This window comes from Hippocampus zosterae, chromosome 8, assembly GCF_025434085.1.
Source record: "Hippocampus zosterae strain Florida chromosome 8, ASM2543408v3, whole genome shotgun sequence".
Taxonomy (NCBI): Eukaryota; Metazoa; Chordata; class Actinopteri; order Syngnathiformes; family Syngnathidae; genus Hippocampus; species Hippocampus zosterae.
Window position 1 is genome coordinate 15,157,036 of NC_067458.1, and position 21,303 is coordinate 15,178,338.

The following is a 21,303-nucleotide window of genomic DNA, read 5'->3' on the forward strand; positions in this document are numbered from 1 at the left end:
ATTGGCTGGCAACCGATTCAGGTGTCCCCCACCTACTGCCCGGAGACAGCTGGGATAGGCTCCAGCACCCCCCGCGACCCTAGTGAGGATCAAGCGGCTCGGAAGATGAATGAATGAATGAAGTCAAGAATTAAAGAAAGAATAATTCAAGAGTCTTAGCTCCATGAATGCCGGATTTCCTGTGTGTGACCTGTATCTGTATATTAACTAATTGAGAGTATAATCTTTTCTCTTTTCAAGTTAAGTAGTCAAGTCAAGTTCAACTTTATTGATGAAATTTCTTCCCTCTCACAACATATAACAAGAGGAGCCGCCTGCGGGTGTCTGCGCCACCATCAAAAGAAAATTTAACAAAACGACAAAATAAGACAAGACAATATGTTTTTAATCTTAATTACATGCATAGCAAGACATTAATTATTGCTTCAACTGGGCAACTTTAACTACTCTGACCATATTCTTTCCATCAGTGCTGTGATGAAGCAAAGAACAATCATCAATGGCAGAAAGCATAGGATACATTCCTCACTTTCAGCCAGCTTCATGCTCAGGAAAGAATATCACAATTCATCATCGTAGCTGGCGAGACTAAACACTTTAGAAACACATTTCTCAAGTCAAGAACTATAGAAATGATCCCTGAAAGTATAGTCTTAACTAAACATGGCGCAATGACAGGAAGTCACCTGGAAGACTATCACTGTCACACAGAGGACACACGTTTGCTCACACTCATCAAAACGAACCAGCTCATGATTGGTCAAAAAATGAAGATATTTATGTCGCTTTGTCGTTAGTTTTGCTAAACTAAAGAACATAACACACATACAGCACATATTTTCGATCTTATGTAGTAAACGTGACCAACATTGTGTTAATGAGTCCTGACCATCCTGAACTAGAAGAGTTAGATTAAAAAATGAACAACATTAAGCAGGATGAGAACGTCAACAATTGATGGCCGTTTTTGGGTAGCCGATAGCTAACCAATAATATTACAGAGAGAAGACAATGTCCATAAATTAGTGTTGCACTTCTTGTTCATTGGACATTAACTCAAGCTAACCAGATGGCTAATACCATCACAATAGTGATCATTAATAATCAGACATCCATCCATCCATCCATCTTCTACCGCTTATCCGGGGCCGGGTCGCGGGGGCAACAGCTTTAGCAGGGAAGCCCAGACTTCCCTCTCCCTAGCTACTTCTTCCAGCTCTCCCCGGGGGATCCCGAGGCGTTCCCAGGCCAGCTGGGTGACATAGTCTCTCCAGCGTGTCCTGGGTCTTCCTCGGGGTCTCCTCCCGGTGGGACATGCCCGGAACACCTCACCAGGGAGGCATTCAGGAGGCATCCGAATCAGATGCCCAAGCCACCTCATCTGGCTCCTCTCGATGTGGAGGAGAAGCGGCTCGACTCGGAGCCCCTCCCGGATGACCAAGCTTCTCATCTTATCTCTAAGGGAGAGCCCGGACACCCTGCGGAGAAAACTCATTTCGGCCGCTTGTATCCGGGATCTCGTTCTTTCGGTCACGACCCATAGCTCGTGACCATAGATGAGGGTTGGAACGTAGATCGACCGGTAAATTGAGAGCTTCGCCCTTTGGCTCAGCTCCTTCTTCACCACGACAGACCGATACAACGTCCGCATCACAGCAGACGCTGCACCGATCCGCCTGTCGATCTCTCGCTCCCTCCTGCCCTCACTCGTGAACAAGACCCCAAGATACTTAAACTCCTCCACTTGGGGCAAGATCTCCCCCCCGACCTGGAGGGGGCACTCCACCCTTTTCCGACTGAGGACCATGGTTTCAGATTTGGAGGTGCTGATTTTCATCCCAACCGCTTCACACTCGGCTGCGAAACGCTCCAGTGAGAGTTGGAGAGCCCTGTTTGAAGGAGCCAACAGCACCACATCATCTGCAAAAAGCAGGGATGCAATACTGAGGCCACCAAAACGGACCCCCTCAACGCTTCGGCTGCGCCTAGAGATTCTGTCCATGAAGGTTGTGAACAGAATCGGTGACAAAGGGCAGCCTTGGCGGAGTCCTACCCTCACTGGAAACGATTCCGACTTACTGCCGGCAATGCGGACCAAACTCTGACATCGGTGGTATAGTGACCGAACAGCCCGTATCAGGGGGTTCGGTACTCCATACCCACGAAGCACCCCCCACAGAACTCCCCGAGGGACACGGTCAAACGCCTTCTCCAAGTCCACAAAACACATGTAGACTGGTTGGGCGAATTCCCACATACCCTCGAGAACCCTGCTAAGGGTGTAGAGCTGTTCCACTGTTCCACGGCCGGGACGAAAACCACACTGCTCCTCCTCAATCTGAGGCTCGACTTCCTGACGGACCCTCCTCTCCAGCACCCCTGAATAGACCTTACCAGGGAGGCTGAGGAGTGTGATCCCTCTGTAGTTGGAACACACCCTCCGGTCCCCCTTTTTAAAAAGAGGGACTACCACCCCGGTCTGCCAATCCAGAGGCACTCTCCCCGTTGACCACGCGATGTTGCAGAGGCGTGTCAACCAGGACAGCCCCACAACATCCAGAACCTTGAGGAACTCTGGGCGGATCTCATCCACCCCTGGGGCCTTGCCACCGAGGAGCTTTTTAACCACATCGGTGACTTCAACCACAGAGATAGGAGAGCCCACCTCAGAGTCCCCAGGCTCTGCTTCCTCCAAGGAAGGCATGTTGGTGGAGTTGAGGAGGTCTTCGAAGTACTCTGCCCACCGGTTCACAACGTCCCGAGTCGAAGTCAGCAGCGCCCCATCCCCACTGTACACAGTGTTCGTGGTGCACTGCTTCCCCCTCCTGAGACGTCGGATGGTGGACCAGAATTTCCTCGAAGCCGTCCGGAAGTCGGCTTCCATGGCCTCACCGAACTCTTCCCATGCTCGGGTTTTTGCCTCGGCGACCACCGAAGCTGCGTTCCGCTTGGCCAGTCGGTACCCGTCAGCTGCCTCTGGGGTCCCACAGGCCATAAAGGCTCGATAGGACTCCTTCTTCAGCTTGACGGCATCCCTTACTGCTGGTGTCCACCAGCGAGTATGAGGGTTGCCTTACGGCCACAACTCAGACTGGCCGCCTCAACAATAGAGGCACGGAACATGGTCCACTCGGACTCAATGTCCCCCGTCTCTCCCGGAACATGGGAAAAGCTCTGTCGGAGGTGGGAGTTGAAACTCCTTCTGACAGGGGATTCCGCCAGACACTCCCAACAAACCCTCACAATACGTTTGGGTCTGCCAGGACGGACCGGCATCTTCCCCCACCATCGGAGCCTACTCACCACCAGGTGGTGATCAGTTGACAGCTCCGCCCCTCTCTTCACCCGAGTGTCTAGAACATGCGGCCGCAAATCCGATGACACGACCACAAGGTCGATCATCGAACTACGGCCTAGGGTGTCCTGGTGCCAAGTGCACACGTGGACACCCTTATGCTTGAACAAGGTGTTCGTTATGGACAGTCCGTGACGAGCACAGAAGTCCAATAACAAAACACCACTCGAGTTCTGATCGGGGGGGCCGTTCCTCCCAATCACGCCCCTCCAGGTCTCACTGTCATTGCCCACGTGAGCATTGAAGTCCCCCAGTAGAACAAGGGAGTCCCCAGCAGGAGTACTCTCCAGCACACCCTCCAAGGACTCCAAAAAGGGTGGGTATGCTGAGCTGCTGTTTGGTGCATATGCACAAACAACAGTCAGGACCCGTCCCCCCACCCGCAGGCGGAGGGATGCAACCCTCTCGTCCACCGGTGTGAACCCCAATGTACAGGCACTGAGCCGGGGGGCAATAAGTATGCCCACACCTGCTCTGCGCCTCTCACCGTGAGCAACTCCAGAGTGAAAGAGAGTCCAACCCCTCTCGAGAGGACTGGTACCAGAACCTAGGCTGTGTGTGGAGGCAAGTCCGACTATATCCAGTCGGAACTTCTCTGCCTCACACACCAGTTCGGGCTCCTTCCCCGCCAGAGAGGTGACATTCCATGTCCCAAGAGCTAGCTTCTGCAGCCGAGGATCGGACCGCCAGGGTCCCCGCCTTTGGCTGCCGCCCAGCTCGCATTGCACCTGACCCCCTTGACCCCTCCCACGGGTGGTGAGACCATGAGAAGGGGGACCCACGTTGCCTCTTCGGGCTGAGCCCGGCCGGGCCCCATGGGTGTAGGCCCGGCCACCAGGCGCTCGCCAACGAGCCCCACCTCCAGGCCTGGCTCCAGAGGGGGGCCCCGGTGACCCGCGTCCGGGCAAGGGAAACTGGATACCATCGATTTTATCTGTCATTAAGGGGCTTTGTGAGCCATGCTTTGTCTGGTCCCTCACCTAGGACCTGTTTGCCATGGGTGACCCTGCCAGGGGCATAAAGCCCCAGACAACTTAGCTCCTAGGATCATTGGGACACACAAACCCCTCCACCACGGTAAGGTGACGGCTCACGGAGAGGAATAATCAGACATTAACATCTTGCCTGCATGATGATTCACGGCTCTTTGTTAAATATTCCACCAATAATCAGACATTTGGTGGAATATTTAACAAAGAGCCGTGAATCATCATGCAGGCAAGATGCCAGCATTCATTAAGATTCACAACACTTTACTGAAACCAGTTGAAATAATAATAACTAATAACTACTTTGAACATATTTCTTCTATCACTGAACATTCATCAATGGCAGGAAGCATATGATATAATTACTGCTTTCTGCCAGCTTCATGCTTAGGAAGGGATATCGCATCATCATAGTTAGCGAGACCAAACATTTTAGAAAACCATTTCTCAAGTAAAGCAATATAGAAATGATCCCTGAAAGTATAGTCTTAACTCGAGATGGGACAATGACAGGAGGAAGTCAGATGGAAGATCACTACTGTCACTTCGAGGACACACTCCTGCTCACACTCATCTAAAAGGACCAGAAAGTAAGTTGAAGAATTATGGAGATGACCCCTGAAAGTCTAGCTTTAGAAACATATTTCCTAATTCTAGAACTCTGAAAATGGCAGAGTTGGGAGAGCGAGAGAGAGAGAGTTGGGGGGAAAGAGAGAGAGGGAGCACACGCACTCACACACAAGTAAGCTGACTTCCTTTTCGCCAGTAGAGGTCACTGTAACTGATGATTCAGGAAATGACGCAATCTCTTTGAAAACATTTGCGCCATGTCATTCAATGTGAATCACGAAAGCTTTATTTGGGCACACCCCACTGCAATATGACGTGGACGTCATTCCAAGGCTGTATGCATGCCAAAGGTGGTGAAACCTCTCTACTAGTCGTGACGTACTGAGTTTGGACCAAAGGTCCTCCAAGTTTGCCCTCTGGGTAAAAATAGTACTTGCAGAGATGACTTCCCGTCGTCACCCGATTAGGAGTTAAGACTATACTTTCAGGGATCATTTCTATAGTTCTTAACTTGAGAAATGTGTTTCAAAAGTGATTGGTCTCGCCAACTACGATGATGAGGCACGATACTCCTTCCTGAGCGTGAAGCTGGCATAGAATAATGAATTCATTCATAAGTTCTATGACATTGATGAACGTTCGCTGCTTCTTCTGGAGCATTAAGGGATGGAGTATGTTCAGAGTAGTTCGCTCAAGCTTATAGGTTAAAAACAATTTCAATCACGAAGAAGTTGAAACTTATTATATAAATTTTAAATTCATACTTGGCTCTCCTTGCTTTCCTCGCAAGGTTAGCTCGACTTTGCTTAATCAATTGGTAGAATAGAAGATCTATGACTACATGTCATGGGCAGTGAATGTCTTTTTTAATCAATGAACGTAGCTCACCAGCAATCAAATAATATATTACTGGATATTTAAAATTTATTCTAAAAGACAAACCTCTCAATTCCAACCATGTGATTCAATGATATTCGCGAAAGCTTTATTTGGACGCACCCCACTGCAATTTGATTAGCTGCACATTGCGACCCTAGTGAGGATCAAGCGGTTTGGAAGATGAATGAATGAATGAATGAATGATAGGACAGTTTGCTTTGATCAAGGACAGAAAAAACGTCGAGTCGACGTCATTCCAAGGCTCTATGCATGCCAAGGGTGGTGAAACCTCTCTACTCGTCGTGACGTACTCAATTTGGACCAAAGGTCCTCCAAGTTTGCCCTCTGGGTAAAAATAGTACTTGCAGAGATGACTTCCCGTCGTCGCCCGTTCTGGAGTTAAGACTATACTTTCAGGGATCATTTCTATAGTTTTTAACTTGAGAAATGTGTTTCTAAAGTGATTGGTCTCGCTAACTACGATGATGAGGCACGATACTTCTTCCTGAGCGTGAAGCTGGCATAGAATAATGAATTCATTCATAACTTCTATGACATTGATGAACGTTCGCTGCTTCTTCTGGAGCATTGAGGGATGGAGTATGTTCAGAGTAGTTCGCTCAAGCTTATAGGTTAAAAACAATTTCAATCACTAAGCAGTTGAAACTTATTATATGAATGTTAAATTCATACATGGCTCTCCTTACCTTCCTCCGAAGGTTAGCTCGACTTTGTTTAATCAATTGGCAGAATAGAGGATCTATGACTACATGTCATGGGCGGTGAATGTCTTTTTTAATCAATGAACGTAACTCACCAGCAATCAAATAATATATTACTGGATATTTAAAAATTATTCTGAAAGACAAACCTCTCCATTCCAACCATGTGATTCAATGATATTCGCGAAAGCTTTATTTGGACACGCCCCACTGCAATATGATTAGCTGCACATTGATAGGACAGTTTGCTTTGATCAAGGACAGAAAAAACGTCGAGTCGACGTCATTACAAGGCTCTGCATGCCAAGGGTGGTGAAACCTCTCTACTCGTCGTGACGTACTCAGTTTGGACCAAAGGTCCTCCAAGTTTGCCCTCTGGGTAAAAATAGTACTTGCAGAGATGACTTCCCGTCGTCACCTGATTAAGAGTTAAGACTATACTTTCAGGGATCATTTCTATAGTTCTTAACTTGAGAAATGTGTTTCTAAAGTGATTGGTCTCGCCAACTACGATGATGAGGCACGATACTTCTTCCTGAGCGTGAAGCTGGCATAGAATAATGAATTCATTCATAAGTTCTATGACATTGATGATCGTTCGCTGCTTCTTTTGGAGCAACGAGGGATGGAGTATGTTCAGAGTAGTTCGCTCAAGCTTGTAGGTCAAAAGCAATTTCAATCATTAGGAAGTTAACATTTATAACATAAATGCAAAATTCATGCTTGGCTCTCCTTGCCTTCCTCGTGAGATTAACTCGACTTTGCTTAAACAATAGGTAGAATAGAGAATCTATGACTACATGTCCTGAGCGAGGAATGTCTTCTTTAATCAATGAACGTTGCTTACCAGCAATCAAATAATATATTACTAGATATTTAACATTTATTTTGAAAGACAAATCTTTTCATTCCAACCATGTGATTCGCGAAAGCTTTATTTGGACACGCCCCACTGCAATATTGGCTGCACATTGAGAGGACACGTTTGCTTTGATTAACCAATTATAGGACAAAAAACCGTCGACGTCATCCCAAGGCTGTATGCATGCCAAGGGTGGTGAAACCTGGAGTCCGATTAGTTAAAAAAAAAACTTCAGACAGCACCTCTCACGGTTTTCGGTGCTGCTTCTTTTTGCCGGGTCTTGTTTATTTCCGGTGATGAAGATATCTTTTTTTTGTTACCAATTTTGAGGTTTAGCATGCTAAACACGAATACACTTTCACGCATGAAATTATATTCGTGTTTTTCTCCATTAAAATGTTTTTAATAGTTCTTTTTTTCAATCTCACGATGAGCCCAATTGCCTTCAAACTAGGACGTAGTAACTTTCAAATGAAGTGACTCGGCCGTGCCTACGAATGGCTGAGTGTTCGCTTCTTTACCCACAATCCGTTGCACCAAAATAAAGTTTCCTATTAAGATGTAAACCACACACCATCACGTTAGTATTTCTTTGTACTAACTTGATGTGATGTGAGTATAGCAATATACATATCACGGGTTATCATTTGCATTGGAAAAATAAAGGTGACACATTTTGAGTGTGAGACCGTCATGTAAAATGGTATGTTTGGCAATGGTATCACCCGTTGCGCTTGCAAGTCGTCAGTTCACTCTTGTTTCTCTTCAGATCGTATAAATCTTTCGCCTTTTACTAAAGATTTCCGTGGGGAGGAACAACAAGAGTCTATCTCAATTTTTTGATGCCCTGCGAAAGCGGGGCTTCTCTGATTTGTCGAAAACAATCATAGTATTTGATCTAAATTGTCGATGTCTGACTTTGAGAGCCGTGTTACTCTCGAAACATGTGGAAACTCCATACATGCTTTGTGATTGAATATTTCACTATGTGCAGGCAGTTTTCAACAGGAATAACTATAAACTAGACACGAATGGCTTAGAATTATCGTGTTTTTACCATTTTAATATTATTTAAATGTTATTTACAATCCCATCGTCAGCTAAACTGACTTCAAATTTGGATCCAGTTACTACCAAATGAGTTGACTCGGCTGTGTGGTGGATTGGCTGGCTGTTCACTGCATGACCCACAATCATGTGCATCCTAAAAGATTCCTATGAAGTTGTAAACCATACATCAACACTTTTGTTTCTACTGACGATGTGATGAAAGTATGGCAATGTATATATCACGGGGTACCATTTGCAGTGGAATGATAAAGGTGACACATTTGAGTGTGAAACCGTTCCTGTAAAATGGTATGGCTCGCAATGGTATCGCCCGTCTAGCCGGTAGATTGACAGTTCACTCTTGTTTCTCTTCAGATCGCATAAATCTTTCGCCTTTTACTAAAGATTTCCGTGGGGAGGAACAACAAGAGTCTATCTCAATTTTTTGATCCTCTGCGAAAGCGGGGCTTCTCTAATTTGTCATAAATAATCATAATACTTCATCCAACGTCTCCGAGACCTGTCTTGTGAACCTTATTTCACTCGAAGCACATGGACTCCAATCATGCTTTGTGATCGAATATTTTGCTTTGTGCTGGCAGTTTTCAAGGGGAATAAATATAAACTAGACACAAGTGATGTTGGATTCATCTGGCTCTTTAAGAGGGGAGGGGCTGCCACTGACAGGTGACCGTTCGCGCGACGTATAAAAAGCAGCTTCGCATTATGTTACGTTAGTGAATACACTCGCTTCGTCGTCGGCATGACCCAATGGTAAGCTACGCATGTGCTTTTCCTTACCAGATATATAAAGTTAGCTTTAGATTCGATGATGATCGGTTGCTTTGTTTGTCTGCTTTGCATTGTGTCCGTTGTGCTTTATGTTTGCCGCATCGCTATGCAATCACAGTCAGTTACCGTTCGCAATCGGCAATGTAAACAGCGTGGGCAAAAGTGTTGTTAGAACAGTGGTGTCTTTATTTAATTTATTTTTTGTGTTAATTTTTTTGTTAATTAAATTTATTTAATTTAATTTTGAATAGTTGTCATGTTCGTCCAGCTGCAATTCGATGTTTGAACGAAGTACATCGCGTTGCAGCTGGGCTTAATGATGCCGGCGCTCCACTTCCGGTTTGGACCTTTGGGACTTGTAGTTCTTTTGTTCGAGTCCACTTGATATGTTTGTGAGGTATGGTTTCTTACGTTTAAAATAATGGATAATGATGACGATAATAATACATAGTAAAATCATGGTTGATTAAAGTATTAAATGTATTGTTAAAATAAAAGTATTAATTAATGTAAATTCCATACATATTTACATCGTGATGCAGAAAGATAGATATGTTCTTTTTTTACTGCATTTATGTGTGCTTTAGGTTATTACCTGCTTCTGCTACTACTTCTGATACTGCTACAGCTTCTGCAACTACTTCTGTTTCATCTACGACTACTTCTGCTGCAAAGTGTCCCAATAAATGTATCAAAAAAGTACAGAAAGAGTGATCCTTCCATGCTGGCCGACGATCCCAATTCAGAGGGCCATGAAAAAACGAAATTAACTGAACAAGTGGCTTTGAATATGCGTGTTTTTCCCATTTTAAAATTATTAAAATTGTATTTAGAATCCCACGATCAGCTCAACTGACTTCAAATTTGGATCCAGTTACTACCAAATGAGTTGACTCGGCCGTGTGGAGGATTGGCTGGATGTTCACTGCATGACCCACAATCATGTGCATCCTAAAAAGTTTCATATGAAGATGTAAACCATACATCAACACTTTTGTTTCTACTGACGATTTGATGAAAGTATAGCACTGTATATATCACGGGGTACCATTTGCAGTGGAATGATAAAGGTGAACATTTGAGTGTAAGACCGTCCATGTAAGACGGTATGGCTCACAATGGTATCGCCCGTCTAGCCGGAAGATTGACAGTTCGCTCTTGTTTCTCTTCAGATCGTATAAATCTTTCGCCTTTTACCAAAGATTTCCGTGGGGAGGAACAACAAGAGTTTGTCTCAATTTTTTGATGCTCTGTCTATACGGGGCCTTCTTGCTTTGTCAAAATAAATGACATTCTGCACTGAACATCCCGGAATAGTCGAACGATGTCTCTTTCGTCAAGAAATTGTCTTCTTCAACTGACGTTTCACGCTCGATAAGAGAGATTTGCGATTGATTAGATATAAGCGTTGCCATCAACGCAACGGCATGCATAAAAATGATTTCGTACATGTAGTTTTCAACAGGAAAAAGTATCAACTGGACCCAAGCGGATTTGAATATTCGTGTTCTTCCCATTTTAAAATAGATTTTATTTTTTTTACAATCCTACGATCAGCTCAACTGACTTCAAACTTGGACCCAGTAACTACCGAATGAATTAACTCGGCCGTGCGGAGGGTTGGCTGGGTCTTCTGGGTGCTTGACCCACAATCATGTGTATCCAAAAATGTTTCCTCTTAAGATGTAAACCATACACCAACACATGAGTATTTGTTCATACTGACTTGATGTGATGAAAGTATTGCAATATACATATCACTCCACCTTTATCACAAAGGTGACACATATGAGTCTAAGACCGTTCCTGTAAGATGGTATGGCTGGCAAAGGTATCGCCCATTTAGCCGCTCGGTTGACAATTCACTCTTGTTTCTCTTCAAAACGTATAAATCTTTCGCCTTTTACTAAAGATTTCCGTGGGGAGGAACAACAAGAGTCCATCTCAATTTTTTGATGCTCTGCAAAAGCGGGGCTGCCTAATCTGGTGAAATTAAATTCGATGTAAACAGGATTAAATCATTCTGAACTGAGTTTGCTTAAATGTGACTTTCATGCTCCCTTTACTGACGTCTAACTGATATTCAAAATCGGCTCGTCATCTAACAGATATTCAAAATCGGCTCGTCATCATGGGCATTCTCCATCCACGGGATATTTAATTAAGAAACACATTTCTCTAGTCAAGAATTTAATGGAACATTTAAAAAAGGACCCCCGAAAGTGTGGTCTTAGCTCCATGATGCCATACAAAAAAAAAAAAAAATCAAACACCTGAATGACTCAAATGTTCTCTCTCAGACGACTGAGATAGAACAACTATTTTGTGATTGCTAAACAAAAAGGAAAGCATAAGTACCACTGTCGTTCATTTTGTCATTTTTGTATATGTATTCAGAGGTTTATCAATCATCTACTCTATCCCATCGACGAAATCGGGTGAACATTTAATGCCATTATTAGATGCCGTTGGGCACTTTTTAGTCCTCAGGTAGCGTTAACTCACAATTACATAAAAAATACACTTGCCCCCACCCCAAAAAAAAGCCTAGTACACTCTGCAGTGCGGTAAATGTGTTTCCACAAGAAAACAAGTGACCAGGCAGAGCGAGCTTTGAAAATAATGGTTTATAAAACCCAGATATGACAGGATCACCAAAGTGTGTACAGAACTACAAATACGTCATCGAGAGAACAGTGTTATACACTCAACATGTACAAACTACTCAATTGAAAAGAGGATGATCTACAAGGAGACATTCTCTTTTTCTTTTCATCTTTAGAATCACATTTATCCACAATCTAGGTTTCTTACCAAAGAACATCCATTTAACATCACATTCAGCTAGTCTACACAACTACAACAAGGGAAGATGCACAACTACAAAGCACTTGAACGTCATGGGTGAAGCAAATAACATTGCGTCCGATCAACACATCTTGTTGGGAGGGCTGCCAGGGGGCTCTTCTGCTGTTTTCCTCTTCACTCCGGTGGGTCAAATTGTGCCCATCTACTTTCAACTCATGTCACAGCCACAATAGCTTCATGCACAATCACTAATGTACACTTGGAGAAAAAAAATGAAACATTCAGATTTGTTTTAAATACAAAGGATTAGAACACACGCAAACAAAGCTACAAAATACTGCTTGTCCAAAATGGCAACATCAATCATGGCTGCTATTATAAATATGCACATCAGGAACAATAAATTAAGTTGTATGTACATTGTTGAAATAAGAGCAGCATGCAGCCAAGGCAACTCTGTCCAAAAACATCAAGTTGGGGAGAAGCGGGTGTCCAGTGTATTGGGGTGTCGAGAGGGGGGAAGGGACAAACAAAAAAAAAGAGGGTGTGACTTCCACATATCAGCACATTGCACACTCATCCTGGCCTATTGGGGTCCACTAGTCGACGTCAACCAGTGCACGGTTTTGCCCCCACTGGTACCACCATTGTCCTCCTACTGTGTAGAAATGTCATACAGTCGTGGGAAAATGGTCGCTAGTATCGTTTACTCATTAGCCCGAGTCATTCTACTAGTGCGCTGAATGGTTTACTATTGAGGACAAATAGCGTAGTACACGGAGACCTTCAGATGGCTACCGAGGATATGGAATAAATAAATGCTTAAACAGCATTCCAAAAGAGCATTCCGTATGCACAGATTGGTTTGGAGTCCAACAAGAAATCTGACTAGAAACGTTGTGTCCAAAAAATCCAAAGATTAGAAAAAACATCATTGAGTGGATGCTCACTTACTTCACGAGTAGAAACAACACACAAATCTCGACGAGGACGATACAGTATAGAACGCACATCAAAGTAGTATCCGACAAAGCAACATTCCTCTTTGTGTCCGAGCAGTTTGTGTATTAAATGCACTTTTCCTGCAAGTGCCTCCAGCGTTGCGACAGCACTTGTTGAATTTTTTCTCACAGCTCAAAACAAAATGACAAAAAAAAAAAGTATAGAGTATAAAATAATCATCATCGAGGTCAAAGCAGTTGATTTGTTCTGATATGCTGCGTGTTAAGAGTCCTTCCTTGGATTCCTACTGAATTCTTTTTTTTTTTTTAATGGAGTCTTTTGATTGTTTTGTCCCTGTTGATCCTGTAAGTAGTCCAAAAAAAGGCATGTAAACAGTCGTCGATGTAAGCTTGATCAAAAATCAAGCGCAACGTCATCCGTGCAACAACAACAACAACAACAACAACAACAAAAACATGTATCTCCAATGTTTTTTTTTTATTTTCATCCAAAACACAGAAAAAAAATGGTGTTTTTGGAGGAAAATAAAAGCTCACAAAAGTTGGACATACTTGTTTTTTGTGCATGGCAAAATGAAAGGAGAGAGAGAAGGAAGGAAAAAAAGGATAAAGCATGGCAGTTTGGTGGGTTCGATGTTGTTTTGTAAATCAAGTATAAAACTATGTTTGTGCTTCATCAGGTTGTGTCGCAACATTATGGTGTGTGTATGTGTGTGTGTGTGTGTGTGAGAGAGTGTCTGTACATGAGTTTTGTCACTGAGCAATGAAAATCAAACATGTCCATTTTTATGTATGAGATTGTTCTTTTTATCAGAAAAAACTAAAGCCACAAAAAACATTTCCATTCAAGTTTTGTGACATAAAAGCAAAATAAAAGGCATTGCTTTGGGGGAATTCTATTTCACTTAAAAACTTTAATGTTTTGGACAGACAAGCTTTCTCGTCTTTTTTGTTTTTGTTTTTTGGAAGAGGGAATTTTAAAAAAAAGTCAGAATACATTCTTGTCAGTATTTTTGCTTTTTAAATAAAAAAAATCCACAAATGTGAAAGTACATTCTGGTCAATGTCTGTTTAAAAACAAATGGACATTTAGCGATGCATGCTTTTCATTTTTTGTTTTGTTTGTAAGATAAAAAATATCTACCACATTCAAAGACACATTCTCCTCAATATTTAAGTTTTTAAGACGACAAAGAAAACCCACAGAACGTGGACATATTATACATTCTTGAAAGTTTTAAGATGACAATTAAATCCACAGCTTTGAAAATATACACTTCTTATTTTTTTGTTAAAACAAAAATCCATCAAAGTTGGAAAAACATGCATTTTCTTCTTATTTTTATTTTTATTTATTTTTTTATAAAAAGAAAACCTACATTTTGAAATATTCCTATTGGTTCCACTTTTTAAAAGTTTGGAAAAAAAGTTGGACATGCTTTCAATTACCAGTCTTGGGAGGAAAATCACAAAAAACTGAAAGGCATTATTTACAGCCTTTTTTTTGTTTTTTAAGTAAAATAATTAAAAAAAAACTACCAACAACATTTGGAAATACATTCTTCTCATTGCTTTGGGGTTTTGTTTAGATTAAAAAAAATGCACAAAACTGGGGGAAACGTGTTTTTGTGTTTTGGATAAAAAAGGATCAATCTCAGTAAAGATGGAGATCCATGCTTTTCATTGCCCATTAACATTAAAAAAAATTGTCAGATTTTTTTTTAAGTTTTAGAGGAAAGGTTAAAAGGTGAAGAATATCCATCCTTTGTGCGTGTGTGTTTGTGGTTGTGTGTGAACAATGCTGATGCTTGCTGGTGATTTAGCTGAAGGCCTCATCATCCGTATCTTCAATTAGGACCTTGGTGTCCTTTTTGGATCTACAAAAAAAAAAAAAAGAAGACTAACGTTTTGCCATCTGTCATAATAGCCACATAAGCGCTGTCTTCTTACTGAGAGGACAGTAGAGGGCGCCGCAATGTGAGGCTGTAGGACCTCTTCCAGGTCTTCTTGCCCGAGCGGTTCCGGACCCCGTCCTCCTGGTCCATCATCTGCTCCAGCAGCGTCTGGTCATCAGCGTTGAGCGGCGCCACTGAAATATCTCGCACCGCGCGGAACTCGCCGCAGTTGTTAAGGTGCTCGTTCTCCAGACGGAAGAAATTCCACACGAAACGCCTGCAAGGGATAAAGGAAGGTAGACGAGATACTTTTGAAGTCTGGAAACGTCCAATGTGGGGACGGTTGTCAACTGAGGAATGCGGGTGTAAGGAGAAAGCACACCTGAAGACCTCGAGAGGTGCCAGCACGGTGGCCACAATGTCGCCCACCGAGTGAATCTTGGTCATGGTGGTCAGACAGAGCGAGATGGTCCAGGCAAAACGCAGAATTACATCTTCTAAAATGGCACAGTAGTAGTAGGCCTACAGAAAAAAAAGAGGGCGAGGGGGGGGTGTAGATTGGATTAGACGCATCACGGCATGCACAGGTACTGCTCCTTATATTTGAATAGCCGATAAAAGTTAATTCAAAAGTGAAGCTCACACGCAGATACATGAAGCACACGATGACAAATAAATGACATTTTCCAGAATATTTGCATTTATTGAGTTTCACCTGCATTGTATCGATTCATTAAACACACTAAAATATGTCATGATTAGATTTTTTTTATTGTGGTATGAAGACAATGAAAATCCTGAATTTGCAATCTCAAAAAATGGATATTACACCACTCTAAATGATTTGTAGTATAGAAATGAGGTTAGAAATTGCCATTTTAAAATATTTTCCTGTGTATTTGATGAATCCGTATAATATGAGGGTCACCTTTTGAACTTAACTAAATTGTGTTTATTGCAAAATAGTTCTTGAAATGTATGGTACTGGTTGTTATTACCTTAATAATCATTTTAATTTACTGTTACAATATCAATACAAAATGCCAATATGCTTGCTAAAATTGTTAGGCTTTTTTTCTTTTTGAGTGCCTTCGTGTACCCTCAAATGGGGGTTACAGGAAGGCAAACCGAGGGTTACGTGAGATTTATTAAAATCTATTTAAAAGCAGTGGCGGACCCTCAGGGCCAGCAAGGCCTTCTCTGCTGGCCTAAACATTCATACAATAACATAAATTTAATTCATGTTATTTTATTTTCATAAATATGTAAACAAAATTATTCTCTGTATTCTTTACGTCATATTATTTCCACTCAGTCGAGTGGCTTTCAAAGTCATTTTAAATAACATGGAAGGAGGTCGAAATTCAATGTCATTTTAAATAACATTGAAAGCCACTCGATAAATAACTTATTTCTTATGGTAGAGTTTTTAACCAATCATATTTCAGGTAGCTTGTGTTGCCAGGTAAATTAAATTTGCTCGGGGCCTTCAGATTAAACAGAGCAGACCTCTGTGCGCTGTAAATGAACGGGCACAGTCAGGTTGCAATAGCCAATCACCGGGCCAGCTAGAATGCCTTACATCGAGACTGGATGTGCGCGTTCGGTGATTAAATTGGCGCCTGCTAGAGGGCGCTATCACTGCATTTTAACCCAAAACGGCCGAAGAAGAAGACGTTGATCTGGTTGCTGAACTACTTTCCACACAATTTTCAAGACGGACCTTCCACGAAAAGCTGGATATTGTGCGAAGAGGTCGCCCAACTCCTGCGCTAGCTAGCCTGTCCCAGCAAGGAAAAGGGTTTGTCCGTCATTTTCAGACGAGCAATTATGAACGGCACCCGTGGCTCACAGCATCTGAGAAATGCTGCAAATTGTACTGCTGGGAGTGCCTATTGCTTGCGACGAACCGATTTTGGTGTTTGGAGCCACACTGGATTTACCCATTTAAGTTGTTTTACCAAGGCAGCAAGGAAACAGCTGAGCACGGCGGGGCACTTACAAACTACGGTGCGTTTAAAAACGTTTGGGGACACTCGCGTAGATGTGCAGCTCAGTGAACAGGCACTACATTGGTGAGTAAATGACTTCTATTTTACATTTCTTCTTGTCATTTTATTTCGTTAGTATTAAATTAATGGTAACGAAATATATATATGTACCAAATAAATCTGCTCACATACAATTTATAATGGCGCATTGTAGTCATCTTCGTGCACTAAAGTTCATTCAATCTCAGCTGCTCAACATTGTCAGTTATTTGCTGTTGTGTAGCCTATTCTCAAAATGCAAATGATCTGTTTACTTTATTTTCAAAGAATAGTTTGTTTTGCTATCGTTTGGTTGGTGTCTTATATGAAACTGCGACATTGTGCAATTTATTGGACAGACTTGTTTAAGATCACACAGCGTAATTTGGGTAGCATTTTATTTAGTATTTTTAAATCATCTTTTTATTTTTGTCAATATTTATTCTATACATTTAGTTTCCTGCTCTTAATTGTGAATGCATACTTGGTTTTAAATGCTCCTGAAATTAAGTGCTGCTTGACGAGCCTATACTGTACTTCATTGTGTTAATGTATGTGACGTTACTGAAGGCCTAAGGTTGAAATGCACGGCCCGCCACTGTTTAAAGGGGAGCATCCATGTAAAAACCCATTAAAAATAATTATTAAGTTATGTAAATGGAAAACAAATATATAAAACATTGTGCAGAATGTGAATTAGTCTGTACTTTGGGCAGTCATTCTTTTGCCGCGAGAAGGAGTCCCGCATACCACTAGTCACTGACCTAGGCAATTATGCTATTAGGCTGACTAAGGCAATTATGCTATTAAGCTAACGGCATGTGTGTGTGTGTGTGTGTGTCTGGGGGGGGGGGGGGGGGGTGGGTGAACCTTGTGCGGGTAAACAATCTCTTCTCTGAGGAAGGTGTTTTCTCCAGCCCCGCGGTCAAACAGTCCCCAGTCCATGCGCAGATCCCAGATCAGCGTGTAGAAAGAGCTTATGGTGGAGAAGACAATCAGCAGGTAGAAGAACATGTCAGCGTCTGTGTGGCCTTGTTCTGGAACACACACACAAACGCACACAAATCCATTTTGTGTTTGATGGAAACGATTTGTAGTCATGGGATGAGAAAATCTTGGAAAATCTAGAGTTGATTTCCCCTTTTGTGAGGGTAACTTGCAATTGATTGTCAATAATCATTAGGAGAGTTCATCTTGAAGGTGTTTGATGCGTTTCTTCCATACCAAACGCATCAACATGATAAACTTGCAATCGTGCTGGAACAGGACAGCGTTTCCCTGAAATTGTTCCCACAAAGTTGGAAGCATTGAATTGGCCCCGAATTGAACCCGAAGAATCACAATTTGGCCTCAATGAGATCATTTTGCCCAACCTTTGACTCTCGATCTAGTCTCGTTGTTTTGTCCAATTTCTCCCGCTTTTTCCCCAAATCGGCAAGAAACAACATCTCACCAGTAGAGGGCGCCAGCATATCATCAATACCGAGCAGAAGCTCTCCCGAGCAGGAAGAAGGCATACATGTCCACCCGTAAGAGGCACATAAAACGAACTTCAGCCTTCCATATTTGACACGTTTTGTCAGCCCTATTAACATTTGTTTTGAATGATTTGACATTCTGAGAAGTGTACTTAATATACTGGCAGATTTATCTCGTATGGAATCATAAACATAATAAAAACGTATCTCGCTATGATGTTCAGGTCTGCGGCACCAAAATAAACAACGTTGCAGGATGAATACTTCTTTGACAGTGTCTTTTAAAACGAAATGTACCGTCATGATCTTTGTAAAAGTAGATTTTTTAAATAACCTCTGACATTGGATCTTATCAAATTGTGCAAGTTTAGCTATCTCTCTCTCTCTCTCTCTCTCTCTCTCTCTCTCTCTCTCTCTCTCTCTCTCTCTCTCTCTCTCTCTCTCTCTCTCTCTCTCATGGTACATCAACAAACAAAAATTTCACAACAGACATAAATTAATTGTATGAATAGCACAAGTACGGTTTGCAATCTAGTCGAGTGGAAGTGCATTTAATTGTTCTGCTTGTCACTATATGCTGCCATCATTGATAGATAAAAAAAGATACATTATTGGTGCAAACAGAAATCTCGTGCAATACTCAACATCCCCTATAAAGGTTTAGAATTGCCAATAGATGCCCCGGATCAAAGAGCAAAGCACTTCTTTTGTGAGGCTTTTGGCAGTCTAATAGAAATTCCTCCTCTCACTTCAAAATAGTTTCTTGGCAACCAAAATGCCTCATGATGCACTATTTACAATTAGAAATGGCTTTGGTCATTTTAGGGCATTTCTGAAACGGCAAAAAATAAAATAAAATAAAAAAATACTGTAGGTATATTTTTCTTCTGTGGTTCGGTAAAGTTGTGAGTAGCCAATCACAATTCGTCAAGGGAACACTGTCAATAATATATTTAAAACAGAGCAAAATTGGCACGCTACCCGCAGCACACCCGATGATGTTTCACAACACGTTAATGTGCCACGGTTGTCACTTGCGCTCGGCACCACCAGATCGTCTGGGTGTGAGCACAGCTGATGTGACAATGGTTCCTCCGTGACAAAAGCGTATCAGTCTGTGACACGCGCACACACTTCCAACTCAGCAACTTCACAGCATCAATCTGTCACCGCTGATGGAGTAGACTGTTTCTATAACGATCACCCAAACAATTAAAAATCGCATGTACCACAGGAAAGCAAGTTTATTAATTCGGATAGTTTCCCGCAAAGTATTATGTGCGTAGATTACTGAGAGGAACATAAAAGATCTTGATGGGCCAAGTGTGGCTCTGGATTATTAACTGCAGCCAGACCGTGCTTGGCCTTATCAGTGCTCGGTTAAAGCATCTTTCATCTTGATTGGTTAACATGCGTCTGCGTGTGCCGTTTCACGTTCTCGCCTCATCACTGACTAGGGTGCAGCGCAATAAATGAAGTCATAAAAGCTGTCAGCTCCGGCCTCGTTGCTATTCGAGTTCAATCTCGGGCCTCTCTTCCTCCTCTCCTATTTAACAGCACATTTGATAAAAATGGTCTCACATAATATGAAGAAGAGATGTCAAGTTTATAAGAAGCACCGTCTCTGAAACTGAAATGTTACAAATCATTTAATACAGGGGTGTCGAACTCATTTTTGCCACGGACCACATTATAATTACTGTTTCCCTTGGAGATAGAGTTATGATTGAACTATATAAAGAAGTCATGAATAACGTTTTATTCAATTATTGTTTAAGTAACTTTAATGAGGGATTTGGTAACAAGAAAATGCTTACAATATGTCACTGATTTATTATGTGTGAAAATGTGCAATGTTGGGACAGATTTTAGCCAACATCATGGAAGTTGTCATCTTTGATTTGCTTTCGCGGGCCACTTAAAATGATGTGGCGGGCCACATCTGGCCCCGGGCCTTGAGTTTGACACCTGTGATTTAATGGAAAAGAATAGAAAAACAATAAATACTTATTGAAAAAAGTTCTGGACATGTCTGGTTTCGGGAAGTTTGTTTCCCGTCTGGCTGACCTTAAAGACAGCTGAATGTTTCAAAATATTTGCGTCACACTGACAGCAACTTCTGCTTTTGTTTGTGACGCATGATGTCTCACTTACTGTATATCACAAGGGGACAAGCTTGTTGGCATATGGATACATGTTGTAAAAATCTGCCCTTGCGTGCAGCATCCTGGTTCACATAATAGAACCCGTAAATATAAGAGCTGTAATTAAATGTCATTTTTTAAACCCATCTTTTTTAAGCCTTTCAAGTGCAGCAGTTACTACATTGGACCGCTTATCACGTTATCAGGTTAAACGTTCTTCATGATTTGTGCATGAAAGGGTTCATTTTCAATTTGGAATGATTTCGTTTAAATTCATCCAGCATGTACCTGTTTAAAGGCTTGTGAACACTTTGCAAGAGCAGCGTTCCATAAAATGGGTCAACCTCAATACTCAGAGCACTGACTTGAACGTTTATCTCATTTAACACAGAGACTATAATTTATTGTATTTGTCCTTCAATGTTTTCCCGGAGATAAAAACGAGCCATTCCAGGAAGGAGTGAGGCACTGAGGTCACACACAAACACCATCCGCGCGCTACCGCCCGTGATGGCTTTGGCCAAGATAGCGATACATCCTCACCGACAAGCTGATAAGAAATAAACAGTCACACCTCACGATATGAATTAAACTGCGGCCTTCTCCGACATCAGTTGCTGATTTCATTCAGTCCGAAGCAACAACAGCCATCATTTACGTTTCAGTCACTTAGGTACATCTACAAACACCTGCGCATATAGAAATAGGACAAATGTTGTTTAACTGGTCCAGAAACTAACATTTAGAACCAGCTCTCAATATGATGC

At 42.2% G+C, this 21,303-nt stretch overlaps 2 protein-coding genes, 8 non-coding genes and 1 pseudogene across 15 annotated transcripts in view; 8 read left to right on the plus strand and 3 right to left on the minus strand.

Moving 5' to 3' along the window:
* The window catches only part of LOC127605853 (fizzy-related protein homolog), a 106,097-nt gene that overhangs the window by 58,272 nt on the left and 26,522 nt on the right, over positions 1–21,303 (plus strand). The window lies entirely within an intron of this gene.
* On the minus strand, positions 443–655 carry LOC127606606 (small nucleolar RNA U3). The gene has a single exon (XR_007963904.1). It is a non-coding gene; the product is annotated as a small nucleolar RNA U3 (small nucleolar RNA).
* On the minus strand, positions 4,643–4,834 carry LOC127606608 (uncharacterized; annotated as a pseudogene).
* On the plus strand, positions 5,387–5,601 carry LOC127606605 (small nucleolar RNA U3). The gene has a single exon (XR_007963903.1). It is a non-coding gene; the product is annotated as a small nucleolar RNA U3 (small nucleolar RNA).
* LOC127606607 (small nucleolar RNA U3) lies at positions 6,195–6,409 on the plus strand. The gene has a single exon (XR_007963905.1). It is a non-coding gene; the product is annotated as a small nucleolar RNA U3 (small nucleolar RNA).
* LOC127606602 (small nucleolar RNA U3) lies at positions 6,947–7,161 on the plus strand. Its single transcript, XR_007963900.1, has one exon. It is a non-coding gene; the product is annotated as a small nucleolar RNA U3 (small nucleolar RNA).
* LOC127606611 (U5 spliceosomal RNA) lies at positions 8,127–8,240 on the plus strand. The gene has a single exon (XR_007963907.1). It is a non-coding gene; the product is annotated as a U5 spliceosomal RNA (small nuclear RNA).
* Positions 8,783–8,896, plus strand: LOC127606626 (U5 spliceosomal RNA). The gene has a single exon (XR_007963921.1). It is a non-coding gene; the product is annotated as a U5 spliceosomal RNA (small nuclear RNA).
* Positions 10,372–10,485, plus strand: LOC127606625 (U5 spliceosomal RNA). The gene has a single exon (XR_007963920.1). It is a non-coding gene; the product is annotated as a U5 spliceosomal RNA (small nuclear RNA).
* On the plus strand, positions 11,082–11,195 carry LOC127606612 (U5 spliceosomal RNA). Its single transcript, XR_007963908.1, has one exon. It is a non-coding gene; the product is annotated as a U5 spliceosomal RNA (small nuclear RNA).
* xpr1a (xenotropic and polytropic retrovirus receptor 1a) overlaps positions 11,828–21,303 on the minus strand; it is a 56,226-nt gene continuing 46,750 nt past the window's right edge. For 2 of the 3 annotated variants that reach the window (XM_052073659.1, XM_052073661.1), the window contains 4 exons: positions 17,785–17,951; positions 15,267–15,406; positions 14,940–15,161; positions 11,828–14,866 (listed from right to left, as the gene is read on the minus strand). In XM_052073659.1, coding sequence (XP_051929619.1) covers positions 14,809–14,866; positions 14,940–15,161; positions 15,267–15,406; positions 17,785–17,951 — 587 coding nt within the window. In that variant the 3' untranslated portion in view covers positions 11,828–14,808. The remainder of the gene's footprint in view (positions 14,867–14,939; positions 15,162–15,266; positions 15,407–17,784; positions 17,952–21,303) is intronic. The other variant, XM_052073660.1, reaches the window with a different exon arrangement.